At 43.2% G+C, this 16,136-nt stretch overlaps 2 protein-coding genes across 2 annotated transcripts; one reads left to right on the forward strand and one right to left on the reverse strand.

The window, feature by feature from the left end:
- Position 1: 1 nt before the first annotated feature.
- LOC108607937 (collagen alpha-1(IV) chain) lies at positions 2-14,853 on the forward strand. The gene is given in 12 exon segments (XM_017999054.2): positions 2-95; positions 268-437; positions 8,467-8,649; positions 8,708-8,752; positions 8,807-10,563; positions 10,618-11,468; positions 11,525-12,237; positions 12,239-13,443; positions 13,545-13,659; positions 13,721-13,944; positions 14,108-14,215; positions 14,217-14,853. Coding segments are annotated over 11 exon segments (5,697 nt in total). The 5' UTR covers positions 2-95; positions 268-347; the 3' UTR covers positions 14,623-14,853.
- Positions 14,854-15,070: 217 nt separating this feature from the next.
- Positions 15,071-16,106, reverse strand: LOC108607938 (thioredoxin reductase-like selenoprotein T homolog CG3887). Its single transcript, XM_017999055.1, has 2 exons — positions 15,882-16,106; positions 15,071-15,815 (listed from the first exon to the last, which is right to left on the reverse strand). Exons 1-2 carry the CDS (start codon positions 16,028-16,030, stop codon positions 15,365-15,367), a joined length of 600 nt encoding a protein of 199 aa, XP_017854544.1. The 5' UTR covers positions 16,031-16,106; the 3' UTR covers positions 15,071-15,364.
- Positions 16,107-16,136: the final 30 nt, after the last annotated feature.

Consider the following 16,136-nt stretch of genomic DNA (forward strand, 5'->3'; position numbering starts at 1 on the left):
CTTGACGATCTCCACATGTGGGGAGTGTGTTGTGCCGGACGAACGCAGCAGCACAGCAAATCAAGTGGCGAGCCCGCACGCATCCAGTATATTGTGTTAGTTTTTGCCAAGCTGCTGCCAATAGACTCGCTAAAAAAAATTGTATAAATTAAAGCATATATAAATTTCATTATATGAACGGTTATTAATTGTGTTTTTGTAACAAAAATATATTTTGTCAATATAATTCACTAAAACGTCAATTCTCAATGTTTATATATTTCGCAGTTCGGTGTGTGTTTAACGCAGTGACATTTTAATTTTGTCCAGCTACAGTACGAGATTTGTGTGGTCTTAGGCTTTGGACCATGATGTTGCCCAGAGATCTAGCGGGTCTCTCGGGTGCGCTCGGCGTGGTTATTATCTGCGCCAGCGTGGTGTCCTTTGCGCAGGCAAAGGTAAGTACAAAATACTTTATAAAATTATTATGTAGCAATGCTTGTCAAACTGTCAGCTGACAGCTGATGCTGCATTTAATCAGCAGGAAAACCATATATATATTTACTTAGAACTAAAAATTAGGTCAGCATTGTTGCATTTAATCATTCAACGATATTTCCCCCCGAACACTTTCCCATACTCTTATTATATTTCCGGTTGCAACTCTTAAGCCTTACACTTGATAAACCTAAAGAGCAATAGTTGTTGTTGTTGTTGCTGTTATTATTATTATTGCTGTTTGCTTTTAGTCGCGAGTTCCTTGATCTATGCTTGACTCTGCTGTGAGTTTACTTAATGTCATTTTTAGTGCTATTATGTCATCGTAGATAATTCCGAATGAGAGATTTGGCAATCTTTGTTTATATGCTGGGGTAGCATAGGTTAACGCGTGCTTAACAAATATTGATAACCTCAGAGGCGTCTACAAAAAAAAAAAAAAGTTCAATTAGGCTGTGTATTGTATTTGTACATTTGCCATTGAATATTTCCGGTTAGTAATTGGGCCTTAAAATTATTTAAAACGTTAGACAAATTATCGCTTTAAATTTTCTAAATATAAATTAAAGCTATCAAAACTTTACCAAATACAAATTATTTCCTAACTTGCCCCTTGAGCTATGCTATACAATTTTATATGCTACAAAGTCGTGCATTAAAATGCGTTTTATATAATGTATTAAATATAGTTTATTTCCGTTTAGTTTTGCTCTTGCTGATAAACCTTAAATGCGCATTTTAAATGCCTAAAGCCAAGTCTGAAATAAAACTCATTTCATCATGTTTGATTTTCTTCAAATATGCTGCTTATTTGCTTATCGCTGCTTACTGAAGCTGCAAACCAAATACAATCTGTTGAATTATTCAAATCGAGTAGAGAATCGTACAAAATTTAATTAGGTCTATTGCTATGTTGGCGGCATTGGCGCTTGATAGCATACATAGAGCTCACTGTCTTGCTGATTGCGACACTTATGGAAACGAAATTTCAAAATAGAATCTCGAAAGTGTCACCAACGCCAGAGGCTATCGCCTAAGCATGACTTTTGCTAGCTAGCCAAGCCAGCGCTACAAATAAAATTATAAATGTATCAAAAAATATGAAAAAATGCAGACAAACTATAACATCACGTGTTTAGCGCTGAACCCATTTGCGAAGCTGCGTAATTTGATACCAACTTATTTTCGCACTCGGTTACGTGGTCAATGCCATGGAACTTTAACTGGCAATTTGCCGACTCTGGAGTGAGAGCGTCAAAGTCTTGTGGCTTACAACTGTAGTGGCAATAAGAAAGTAAAGGCATAACCAATAACTAATACTTTATAATAACAATGCAATAAGTTTAATGCATTTAAGTTAACGTAGCTTAGTTGAGTGTAGAGTATGCCAAACCACAAAAACGTTAAGAACCTGATTGATGCTACTGTTTGGTCTGAGAGACTTGCAGTTTGAACAGCTCACTGCTTGTGAAACTGTAAAGAATTTATAAAGGCAAATTAAAACATATATAACAAATATTTATTTATATATGTATGCTAATATGTGTGTTTGCATTTTGAATTAGCTTATAATATTTTGCTGCGCTACATTTAACAGTCATGCAATTTCCTTTTCCGTCAATTGTAAGCAAACTTTGCAGTCAAGCAAAGAGCAAGCGCAAACCAAGAGAGCGCGCTGCTATATTTAAGAGCGCGCTGAGCGCAACAAGTGTAAGAGTATGTGTGTGTGTGCGTGTGCGCGTGTATGGCAGATTGGCTTTCAATGAATGAATTTTTGATAAATACTTTATCAGCGCAGCAGCCACTGACTGCATGATCTGTGTTTAAAAAAAAGTTCAACGCTGAAACAAATTCGAATGCATTTTTATATGGAAATTACTTATTCACAGCCCAAGACTTTATGCCACAAACAGTGCTCTCTCTCTGTCTAACTCTATGTGTGTGTGTGTGCGTCTGCCGCCGACAATTAGCAGCTCAAGTGATTGCTGCAGCAGAGGAGCAGCCGGGGGCAGCAACGCAGCTGCGGCTGTCTTTGACGCTCTGCCTCATTTCAAATTGGAATTGAAAAGTTTGTTGTTGTTGTTGGGGGGGGGGCTGCTGCTGCTGTTATTGATGTTGTGCTGCTTCTTCATATTTCATTCGATAGCCCATATGAATTGGCTGGGCTTTGTTTATGCTAAAGGCATTTAGCAGAGCGCTGTCCCAGACGCTAGCTTCAGTCCTTTGGCTGACCATAAATCAGTGGACTGCTGTAGACATAGCGGAGTCTCTTCCACCTACCGCATGCTCTGTGCTCCGCTCTCATCAAAGTGTAAGAACACTCGACTTTCTTTATGTCTGAAGTTTATTTGTGTGCGTCTTGGAAAATTGTTTGGCGAGTTGCATTTCAATTTGACTCAATTATTTATTTATCTGCAACTGAATGCGGAAATTATGCGAAGTGTGCATGCGCCTCTCTCGCTCTCAGTTGCTCACAGATATGAACAACATGCCGTATGAGTGATGATATAGCAGCCAAGCATTTAGCAAAAGTGAAGCAGTGTGAACAAATGCTTAAATTAAAGCGATTATTTGATATTGTTGTTGCTGTTGCGCTTAAGCGTAAGAAATTGGGTTATCAGGCATCTCACAGACTCAGTCACTGTTGCTTGTTGTACTTGTTATTATTGCTATCAGTTTTATTTAGTTGCAGGCATTTTTTTTTGAAATTTCAATTCATTAAAGAGATTGCATGTATATACTATATATGAACTGATGTATAACGTCATGGCCAAAAATAAATAATTTGCTTGGATTTCAAATAGTTTTTTGATTGCTCGAAAACTTATGTGAGCACAAAGATTAACAGCTTGATGATAAGGCAATGGAAACGATACTGATATAGACCTTGAACTCATGCGTGTGGGATTTGCTGAATCTTATTAAAAATAACTAATTTAATAATAACATTAGGCTTATCAAACTAGGACTGTTGGTTTGACAGCCACTGCAGCTGTCAGTTAATTTAAGTGCGAGGCAATTAATTATCATCTGTCAGCCGTTTGTCTAAACAATTATGCATTGTGCAATGCAAATAACAAACCATCAACTGTAATTTACAAACTGAACGAGCTTCAATTTTAGCATCAAAGTCTATGGGTGTGTGTGTGTGTGTGTGTGGGTCGTGTTGCGAATCAGAATCTTTATGTTCACAATGAGCCAGTGCAGATTTTTTTTCTTTTCTTTTTTAATTTCTTTTTCTTTTGACGCTTCTTTATGATGTCAAAAATGATGTCATGCTGCAAGAGCGCAACAACAATAACAATAAGTCTATAGTCCAGATGTGCATGCATTATGCTTTCGAGTAAAACTATATGTGTGTCTGTGTGTGTGAGTGTGTGTGTGGGCCTGAATTTTCATGTCAATCACACGCCGCTCATATGTTGTTCCATATAACTTTTCATATAGAGAGCAATACTCTATAAACATAAACTAAAGCAGGCTGCATAACAATTGAAAAATGTTATATAAAACTAAAATACAATTTAATAAAGTAAATTGTGCTGTTTGATTGTAAATATTATATTTTTAAATTGGCATAATAAAGCTAAAGTTTTGCTAATGCTTTAAAATTAAAGCAAGCAATTTGTGTTGCTTGCTATTTGATTTATATATAGAGTATCGCATAGTTGATGCTTAACAACTCTAGACACTTGGCAATTGCAATAGCTCGGGCAGTGCAACATCAAATGTTGATTGATGGCGCGTGCTGCATTTTTTTAAGATCGTTTATAGAAACTGGGTCGGCTTTGACGCACGCTCAATTGCCAGGACATCAATTGCTGCTATGCCAAGTGGTTCAGTAGCTCCAACAAAGAGTTTGCATTGAAATTGAAGCGACAGATAACCCCTTTGTATGTATTCGTATTTATTATATAAGCCAATCACGCATACATGCATATTTTTATTTGGAGTGTATAATTTGATGCCAAATTAAAATAAATTAATTAAAATGCCAAGCGCAAAAAAAATTGTCAGCGCATAGCTTGTCTGCTGTTTGCTTATCAGCCAAGATTTATTACATATATGCATATGTTTTTATATATATGTGTGTGTACTATATAGCATGTCAGTTTTCGTTTTATTCTTTCATTTAGTATTTTTGTATATATTTTTTTTTATTTCTGTGCCACATCCGGGCCGCTTAGTCGCCATCTTGTGTGCGCAGATTAGCACAGCCCGAGACTACGCTCTAAATGCCTCAGATCTCACTAAGTTAAGCTTTTTAAGTCATGCCTGGGTTATAATTTGCCTTATAATAATTTGCTGAGCTCGACGCTTTTTGTATCGCTAACATAATGTTGTTAATTCAATGGAAGTTTATGAATTCCAGTGGCTGACATTAGAAACCTTCAGGGACAAACTTAACGCTGGATAAGAGTTAGGCCAATGTACTGCGACAAACACGTGCACCACCAAGCGATAATACAATTTTATTTCACTGCTTTGGCCCACTTCTAAGGCAGAATATTGCACCACTTACAATCCACAAATTGTCTATGCGCCGTGTAAAACGATTAGCGTGGGTGGCTTTAGCAGCAATTGACACTGCTTTATATATAGAGATGCACATATGCTCATGCAATTCCGGTGAGGGAAGCTGTGCAACTTTGACCTTAAACTGTAACTGATGCTGATGATGCGATGTCGTGCACAGTGCGAAAAGAGATCATACAATTGACTTTAACATGTGTAAATGCGCTCAAGTGAGCTACTGACATACATTTCGCGTATGAATCGCTCAGCTTGCAGTCTGACTTGAACTGTGGCATAGCAGTCAGCTTTTGTATGCTTGCCAGACTGCAGGTAATTTTGCTGCTGTACAAAATATAAAATAAATATTAAATATACAAAATTAGGTTATAATATTCTGAGGTATGTAGCAATCAGCTTTTGTGTGATTGCAACACTGCTGCTAAACTAACTGCCTGTAAAAAATAGTTATATATTTCAATTGAATTTATTAAATAGTTTTTATAGCATAAAATATACAAAATTAGTTTATATTAAAAATTAAAATAAATATACAGCACACAAAATAAGTCTATAAAATGAATGAATGCGCCCAATCAGCTGCAGTCTGACGTCGTATATTTATATTATATTGATTTATAGCTATACCTAACCTGCTCAATCTGAATTCCCCTAGCACACACGCGTGCCTATAAGCATTAACCAATTTTCGTAAGTTCCCAAACGATTTTTGTTTTTGGAATTCTTTTTTTTTTTTTTCTTTTTTGCATGTCTCTGTTTCCTTGCTGACGTGCGCATAAAATCGGTCATATATATATGCATATATACGACTATGTTGTGATCGTTATATAGCGCTTAAACCAGGCCATACATGTGTCGTTGCTATTGCGCGCTCATTTGTTTTATTACAATTTTTTTTTGTGCACATACATAAAAACTAACAGCGACACTTGTTTGCGCTGTGCCCCTAAATGTGCATACTTATATATATATATCTGTAGTATTTGTGCATTTGTTATATATTTTTGTCTGTTGCTTGGACAGTGTCAAGTTCAAGGAAACTGCAGCGTTGTCACTTTGCAAACGTGTTACGGGCAAATTATAAATGCCAAAAAAAAGTTACATACATTATTATTTGAATTTTGAAAATTTTGCAAGCTGCTGCTGCTTGCTATTGATTGAATGAAATTCGAAATTTATGGCTGGGTTTTGATTGCCAACTTTTCAATTGAAAGAATGCGTGTAATTAAAGACTTTGTTCAATAAGCGTGTACCAATGTAAACTGATACACAAGAGCTCTACAAATAATTACAAGTTGGGAAACACGGGAAGATTCACATGGTGGTTTATTAAAAAAAAAACTATAAATCAGTGATAACTATAAATAGTTATGATGGAATTTTGTATTTTATATAAATTAGCCTTAAATAATTTAGAATATAATTAGCAATTTTGATTTATATAGTTTTTTATAGCAAAAAATAAACTACAGTGCTATTGGGTCAGTATAAATAATTAGTCTAAATTATAAATTAAATTTATATTAGTCTATAGCATAGACATGCCCAAAAGAGTTTTGGAATTAAATCTTTTACTCCAACAATGATTTCAAAATGCATTTCGTACAAACATTTTTTTTGTATTTTTTTTCTTTCAATAATTTGGCACATATTTATATGTATACACCATAGAGTGCATACATTTTCCAGATATTGAGTGCAATAGTTTAGCGCTACTAACTATGCCAAGCAGCAGCTAGCCCCACCCACCTAAGTAACATACACCTGCCATATGCATTGTGAATTTTATTTTTGTACACTCGTTTTTATTCGGTTTCTTTGGCTTTTATTGAAAAACAAATTTTCTGGTTTACCACAACGTTGAATTGTTTATGTTTAACGTTCTGGATTTGTGTGTTTTTCATTTTCTTGTACGCTTTGCATATTTAGTTAACAGATGGTTTGATCTCTCGAGCAAGCGCACTTTTCTTGGAAGTTACACTGTGTGGTGCTTTGAACTTTTGATTAGAAAAGATTCTGATTGAGTGCACCGGCGAAAAATTTTGGCCTAAACATATTTATTAGTTTGCCGTACTAAACAAAAATATTGTTCGTAAAATTAGCAAGGCAAATATTTGACACTAATTTTACCCGGGTTGCAAACATTAAACATGAAACATGCGTGCAACATGTGGCGGCGAGGTTTCCTTTTTTATTTTTTTAATTTCAGTTGAAATTTTTTTGAGACAGCCCCAACGATGCTCAAAGTCATTTTAATGGACATGGCAATAAATTTAGATTTTTAACTTGGCGAAATTATGTCAATTCTATTAATAATTGGGCATAGCTCAAAACAACAAATTAAGGATGTTTACAACGTTTAGTTGCATTTACTTAACCACACAAACAATAGATGCATATATAGATGAATCTATTTTTATACATGTGCTTGCAACATTAAGTTGCAGCCGCATAGTTGTTAACCCTAAGCGCTTCAGTGACCGTGTTCTATGCGCTTGCACAACAAATAAACATCATGAGCAATAACAACAATACGAATAACATCAATACAACGTCTAACTCACATAGAAGATTATCTCATTGCAAAACGGAAATTCAACAATTAAAGCGAACAATTTTTAGTTGCAACTTGGCATGTTGCAAGTGTTCGGTTTAGAGCATTCTGTTATTCTTATGACTAATACTAAAAAAGCAGAAAATATCTCAAGTGCATAAAGCATTAAGTGCGTTAATAGCTTGCAGCTTAAAAAATTTGATTACTTTATGTACTAAACAAGCATAAATTGCTAGTAAAATAAATAAGAATTTGCTGTTTGCATTTGGAATAGAATTTATTGATTTAAATTGCTGATTGATGTTTTTTTTTTAACTTTTATGGAGTAAATGAATTTATATTTTATGATTTTGTATACTAAACAAGCACAAATTGCTAAAAACATTGAAATAAAATTTATTGATTCAAATTTCTAAGCAGAAATTCCGATTGATGTTCTAAAAACTTTTATAGAGTAAATTAATTCATTTCCAGCTTTTTTTTATTTAAACCTGTCTGAATGTTATTTATCTATTTATAAAAGTTATTATAATATATATAAATATCATTTTTTTTATTTTAAATTGTGTTTTATGAAAACTTTTATACAGAAAACTATTTTTTGCTTAGGCGATAAGTAAGAAATTTTGTTATATAAAAATATAATTTTTAATCAAGGCATTTCAATAGCTTTGCAAGAATTAAATTAAAAGACTGTCTGCTTGATGAGCATGAAATTTAAAATCGATCAATATTAGAAGTTCAGGAAGCAAGCGAATATTTTTATAGAAATTCAATAAGCTAACGACACACATTGCACTGATTGAACAAATATTTATAGAAGCCACGTTAATCAATAGCAATCAACACTCATTTGGCGAATCAAAGATTGATATTATGGGTGTGCGTATATTTATTTGCAGGACTGTAATACGACGCTATGCGATTGCAAGGGCATCAAGGGACGCATTGGCTCGATTGGCTTTGCGGGCGTGCCCGGACGTGAGGGTCCACCTGGTGATATGGGACCATTTGGACCGCCTGGCTACTTTGGCGAAAAGGGCGACTTTGGCGAATATGGCGAACAGGGAGATAAGGGACATCGCGTAAGCTCTTTATCTCACCAATCCCAATCCACTAGCTTATTAATTGTTTTCTCTTTAGGGCGATGCTGGACCACAAGGTGAGACGGGCTTTCCAGGCGCACGCGTAAGTAAGCAATTATTTTAGCCTATGCGCGTTACTTATGTGCTTCAATAACAGGGTCATCCTGGAGAGGATGGCACGTCGGGTCCACGCGGCATTGATGGTTGCGATGGTCGTCCTGGCCAGCAGGGACCTGCGGGTGGCCCCGGTGAGAATGGACTACGTGGACCTATGGGCAAGCCCGGCGCACCTGGCGCTCAGGGAGATGCAGGCGAGGGCGGCATCAACTCCAAGGGCACCAAGGGCAGTCGCGGTGAGCGCGGTCCAGACGGCACTGATGGTCAACCTGGCTTCATGGGCCCCACAGGCTACAAAGGTGACATTGGCTTTGCCGGCATTGAAGGCACCAAGGGTGATATGGGTGAAATGGGCTTCAAAGGTGAAATGGGCACCATTGAAAGTGGACCCATACTACAAGGCATCATGGGCGACAAGGGTGAGCCTGGTGAGGGTGAGCCTGGCAAGCTAATATACGATGATTCGCTTAAGGGCTACAAGGGCCCAACAGGACCAAAAGGCCGCAGGGGTCTACGTGGTCCGCAGGGTGAGATAGGCCCAATTGGACGCAATGGTTTCCCTGGCTCACGTGGTGACACTGGTGAGCGCGGCGAGCGTGGAAAGCCAGGTCGCGATGGTCTGGCTGGTGGTCCAGGTGACAAGGGCATTAAAGGCGCACCTGGCTACAATGGCTTAGATGGCGAGGATGGTCAGAACGGAGAGCGTGGCGAAGATGGCTTTCCGGGCATGCCTGGCGTACAGGGACCAGCTGGTCCCAAGGGTATTTACGATCCCAGCTTGGACAAGTCACTGCCCGGCCCAATTGGCCCTCAAGGTGATGTTGGCGCCAATGGTCCACCAGGTTTGAATGGCATACCCGGCAAACCAGGACGCCGAGGTCAGCAGGGACCACCCGGTCCGCCTGGTGAGCAGGGGCTCAGCGGCAATCGCGGTCCGCCCGGACGCAGCGAGAAGGGCGATGAAGGCGATTATGGTTTGATTGGTCTGCCTGGTCCACAGGGACCTGCTGGCGATGCTGGTCCACCCGGACGCGTTGGTCTGCAGGGCGATTCCGGACGCAATTTGTACGGCCCCAAGGGTCAGCCGGGTCAGCACGGCTTGCCTGGCGCCGATGGCTATCGCGGTGATCGTGGTGAAATGGGTCTGTCTGGTGACAAAGGTCTGCCAGGTGAGGGCTTCAATATTGTCGGACCAGCCGGCTCACAAGGTCCGCCCGGCAAGCGTGGTCGTCCTGGCTTTGATGGACGTCCTGGTTTCCGCGGTTTTCCCGGTGACAAGGGCTTGCGTGGGGATGACTGCGGCATTTGCAGCGCCGGACCACGTGGCATCAAAGGCATATTCGGTGATGACGGCTATCCGGGTGACCACGGCGCACGTGGTCGCATGGGTTTGACTGGTCCGCGTGGTCCTAAGGGCGAGCGCGGCCATCCCGGAAAGGTGGGACACAAGGGCTTGCCCGGCACAGCGGGTATTCCTGGAGAGCACGGTCCGCCTGGTATGCCAGGTCGCAAGGGTATTATAGTGGAAGGCGGCAGCCAGCGTAAGCCAGACTCCGGCGATGATGGCGACTCTGGACGACGCGGCGATCAAGGTGCGGATGGTGATCGTGGTCTTGATGGCTGGCCGGGTATGCCTGGCGTAAAAGGCGATCAGGGTATGCGCGGCGACTTTGGCGAAGCGGGCTTACCTGGTAAGGATGGCAAGCCAGGCTTTGATGGCCGCGATGGACGACCAGGTGCTCCTCCGCATACACCGAAGGTCTACTTGGCCGGCGAGCCAGGCTACAATGGCAGAAAGTAAGTAAATGCATAATGATGCATTGCATCATAGTAAAAATATTTGCAATCTAGGGGCGAACGTGGTGATGTCGGCTCGGAAGGCTTCAAGGGCCAGAAGGGTGAGCCGCATCCTGGCGAGATTATTGAAAACAAGGGCGATCGTGGCGAGAAGGGCTATCCCGGACTGCCTGGTTTCGCCGGACAGAAGGGCCATCGAGGCGAGCCTGGTCTAAAGGGTGATATTGGTGAGATGGGCGTACCCGGTGAAGTCTTCGAGGGTCTTCCCGGCGCCAAGGGCTACAAGGGTGAAAACGGTGACTACGGACCACAAGGACGCCCGGGCAAGCCTGGCATGGATGGTGCACCTGGTCTACCCGGCATTGGCGGCTACAAGGGACAGCGCGGTGAGCCCGGCCAGTATATTCTATCCGGCGAGATTGGCGTATCCGGCAGACCTGGCCTCAAGGGCATCGTTGGAGACGCCGGACCTTTTGGCTATCCAGGCGCTAAAGGCAGACCCGGAGTTAAAGGCATTAAGGGTGAGAAGGGCGACGATGGCCAGTGGGGTCTGCGTGGATTGCCCGGCAACAAGGGACAACGTGGTGACATTATTGTGGGTCCTCCCGGTCCACAAGGTGAACCCGGACGTACAGGCAGCGTTGCGCCGCATGGCGTTAAGGGCACCAAGGGTGAGGTCGGTCTCAATGGCTCGTATGGCAGGAGTGGCGTCAAGGGCAGCATTGGCTATCCCGGACGCATTGGCCGCGTTGGTGATGCTGGTCCACCAGGCTACACTGGCGTGCAAGGACCACCAGGTCTCGCAGGCATTCCCGGCGAGCCAGGCGATCGCGGTGACATTGGCACAGATGGACGCATTGGCGATATTGGTGCTCGTGGTTCTGTGGGCGAGTTTGGACTTAAAGGTGCGTATTTTCCCACTAATCCCAACGAGCTGCTAATGGCATCAATTGCTTTGCAGGCATGACTGGTGAGGTGGGTACATTTGGCTATCCAGGCAGGCCGGGTCTATCCGGCAAGAAGGGTCAACCCGGTGATCGTGGTGTGTCCGGACGTGTGGGACTTAAGGGCGTGTCCGCGTACAGCGGCATCAAGGGCGATATGGGTGTGGACGGCATGCAAGGTCCTCATGGCTATAATGGCGCACCTGGCTTCAAGGGCCAACGCGGTGCTCCTGGAGATTCACTGCCCGCCAACGATGGCCTGACCGGTCGCAAGGGTGAAACTGGTGCTCCTGGACGCAATGGAATGCCCGGCCTAATGGGTCTCAAGGGTGATCATGGCGATTTTGGCATCATGGGTGCTGCTGGCTTGGAGGGTGAGCAGGGCGAGGATGGCATGCCTGGCTATGCTGGTCGTCCTGGCATGATGGGACGCAAGGGTGAAACTGGACCCGTTGGACCGCTTGGCTCGCCCGGAGACTTTGGCGATGTCGGTGATGTTGGCTATCCAGGCGCTCCGGGTCTACAGGGTGACGTAGGTCTTGCTGGCTTGGATGGTGACAATGGCAACAAGGGTGAGCATGGCGAGCGCGGAGAAGTTGGTGAAATGGGACCGATTGTCTATGAGGTCGACATTGAAAGCATGCGCGGCGAGGATGGCGATCACGGGATGATGGGCGATCAGGGCGCTATGGGCGACAGTGGTGAAGTGGGCTCCATGGGTCCATTTGGACAAACGCGGCGCTCGTGGTGATTTTGGCTATGCTGGTGTATCTGGCATGGATGGCATGCCTGGACCAAAGGGCATGCTTGGAGACAAGGGCATGCGCGGTCCACCCGGCGCCAGATTGGTTGCAGAGCACGGCGAGGAAGGCGACACTGGCTACGATGGCCTGCCCGGACGTCCGGGACGCCCGGGTCCCAAGGGCGCACCTGGCGAGCAAGGCGAATACGGTTTGAATGGCAGAATTGGTGCAACTGGACCAGTGCGCGTGGGACCACCTGGTCAGCACGGTGACTTTGGCTATCAAGGAGCACCTGGCCGTAATGGAATGCACGGTATGGTTGGCCCCAAGGGCGACATTGGTAATGAAGGTCGCAAGGGCGAGCGTGGTGAAGCTGGTATGGCTATCCGAGGGCGCACTGGTGACATGGGCGATCGCGGTGAGCAAGGACCACAGGGATATGATGGCATGAAGGGCGATCAAGGCTACAGCGGTCGTCCAGGTCGCACTGGCTTTGTTGGACAGCGCGGTCCACGTGGACCGACAGGTGATGCCGGCTGGGGCGGCATTGACGGCATGGATGGTCTCATGGGCGAGAAGGGTGAAGCCGGCGTTACATATTCCTACACCTATGCTCGTCCCGGTGATCGTGGCGAGCCTGGCATGGATGGCTTCAAGGGTGAGCAAGGCGATCAAGGCGCACATGGCTTAGCGGGCGAGATTGGTCTACAGGGCGTCATGGGCTATCGCGGCGACGTTGGCGAAATGGGCTTTGCTGGACCCGATGGCGACCAAGGTGAAATGGGTGAGCGCGGCTTAATCGGTTTGACTGGTCGCCCGGGTCTGCAGGGTCAGCCTGGCCAACAAGGTGATCCAGCACCGCCACCACCACCACCCAAGAGCCGTGGCTTTATCTTTACACGCCACTCGCAATCCGTGCATATACCCGAGTGTCCGGCGAACACAAACAAGCTATGGGACGGCTTCTCGCTCTCTGGCAATGTCGGCAGCAGTCGCTCTGTTGGTCAGGATCTTGGCCAATCTGGCTCCTGCTTGATGCGCTTCAATACTATGCCCTACATGATCTGCGATTTCAATAATGTTTGCAACTATGCGCAGAACAACGATGACAGTCTCTGGCTGTCCACCGCTGAACCTATGCCCATGACTATGACGCCCATACAGTCCAGAGATTTGATGAAATACATTTCACGGTAAGTAGCCAGTTAGGTTTGCAGCTTGGCTGCAGCTTAGCAAATTCCAAAGCCAATTAAGCCAAGACAGCAACTGACTTGATTCTTTTTATTTCTTTTAGCTGCGTTGTATGCGAAACAACAACCAAAGTTATTGCGCTGCACTCGCAATCCATGTCCATTCCGGACTGTCCCAATGGCTGGGAGGAGATGTGGACTGGCTTCAGTTATTACATGGTAAGTTCGCTTTAGCAATTATTTTCTCAATAGCCGTTGCTAATTGCCTTTGATTTTGCAGACTACAATGGATAATACTGGTGGCGTTGGTCAGAATCTGGTGTCGCCTGGCTCCTGCTTGGAGGAATTCCGTGCACAGCCTGTGATTGAATGCCATGGCCATGGTCGCTGCAACTACTATGATGCGCTCAGCTCTTTCTGGCTGGCCGTTATTGAGCAACAGGATATGTTTGTGCAGCCGCGTCAGCAAACGCTGAAGGCCGATCAGACCAGCAAGATCAGCAGGTAAGTTTACGCTATCATAATTTCACCCTACGAAAAAAATGTTAATTGATCAAGTAAATCACCGAGTGTTTATTAAAACTTTTAAGATTGATTTTTAAATTTTTATATTTAGAATTGCAGCTTCCAGAAGTAAACTTACTTATATATATTGCCTATTTTACAGATGTACTGTATGTCGTCGTCGCTATGTCACACACGAGCGTACCATATCATCATTCAGCTCTGGCTCAAGCCTCGGGTCCAACTCTGGCTCCAGCTTTGGCTCAAACTCTGGGCTCTAGCTCTGGCTCCAGCTTTGGATCCAACTCTGGCTCTAGTTTTGGCTCCAGCTCTGGCTCCAACTCTGGCTCCAGCTCTGGCTTCAGCTTTGGATCTAACTCTGGCTCGAGCCCTGGATCCAACTCTGGGTTCAGCTCTTGGTCATCATCCGGTTCGCGTGGTGGTTCCAACGCATTTAACGGAGGTAGATCAAATAATGGATACTCGAGCTCTGGCTCTGGCTCTGCGGATGCCTATCGCATACCGACAGGATACCGCACTGCCTCCCAGACACAGCAGCGCGTTCAGCCACCGCCAGCCAACCTACGCAATCAACAGCGTGCCCAGCAACAGAATCAGAATCAATACCACTATGGGCGCCAGTACCAGCGTCCGCGCTACAACACCTACAGTTCTTAAGTAGCAGTTAAATAATTCTTAAGTTTATGTCACTCCGAACTAAAAACAAAAAACAAATTGTACCAAATAGCGGTGAGGCCGATTTACATATAACATAATAATGCACTGCCCTGGATATTTTTTCATGAATATCTTGAATATTGTAGGGATTTGAAAACAAAGATAACAAACAACCACCAAGCGAAAGAAACAAACCCCAGTTTTTGATAAATAAAATTTACACATATAGTAGATACTGTATTTATCTTTTATTAAAGCGCAATAAATTTAATAATTAATGACTTAGACTTAGTGCTAAGCAAACCTTTTTACCCGACAGTAAAAACTCATTACTTATTAGTTGGTCTGAAAAAAGGTCACGCCTTTAAATATTTATTTATTGCAGCTGCATTAACAAGAGTGAAATAAGTTACATAATTTTATATAAGCTATAAAACACTTGCAGATCTTCATCGCACCTAAAGACGTTACACATTTATTATCATTATTTTATATACTTAAACAGTTTAAGGGGGAGGGGCAATTTCCGAACACAAATACAAGAGCAGTAGTTATATAGTAATAGAGTGGAAAAAAGAAAGTGAAACATATTTACGAGTAAACATATTTAACTAGTATTTACGTAATGCTGAGACAAATATTGTTATAAACTAAATCGTGTATTTCTCACGTGTCTTTTCTCCTCACTGTATTTGGTGTTGATTTGTTCTACTGCCTTAGCTTGTAATGACTGGCACTACTATTATTTAACAAAGTCCGGATTTTCCTGCACCTTATCGGTGAATTGTAGTTGGTTGTCGATGATTTGGAACAGCACATCCGGTGCAGGGAACTTGCCTGTTTCCAGCTTAGACCACACGGGCACATCGTTTAGTGTTATCTCAAAGGCGCCCGATGAAATAAGCTGTCCCTCAATCATGTTGCCCAAGAAGAATATCATCATGCAGGCATAGATTTTGTTTGACTGCAAATGGCTCCACCAGCTGGGCGTGTTGATCCCAAAGAATGTGAACGGCGATACAGAGCTCACCACAGATAGTATAATAATAATTTTGAGTGCAAATATCAGCTTCGAAAGATAATAGTTCATGCCGGGCGGGTCATAGTTGCCGCCGTGCACAATTATTTGCGGATACTTGTCGCCCAATATATTCACATAGTCATCAAAGGCCTTGCGATAGCCGCACGAGTAGCTAAATATCGGTATACACCACATATTTGAGCATATTTATTATAATTAGAGTCATAAATTATCATACCAATAGAGGAAAGTCATCGTGGGAGCAACGCTCTGTCCAAATTTCGTTGCTGGAATTTCTTTGCCGCCCTCCATGGCCAACGCATAACAGGCGCAGAGGCAAAGCACCAGAAATGCAATATTGCGGTTTCTACTGCTGAAGGAGTCCATTTTAGCTCGTTGTAAATATATATTTTATTTCAGTCGAAAATAAGGCTAGCCAGAAATTAATTTTATCAGCTGTCAGTAAAAAAATTGTTCAGGTTCCGGTTCCGAG

The sequence above is a fragment of the Drosophila busckii genome, chromosome 2L (assembly GCF_011750605.1).
Source record: "Drosophila busckii strain San Diego stock center, stock number 13000-0081.31 chromosome 2L, ASM1175060v1, whole genome shotgun sequence".
NCBI lineage: Eukaryota > Metazoa > Arthropoda > Insecta > Diptera > Drosophilidae > Drosophila > Drosophila busckii.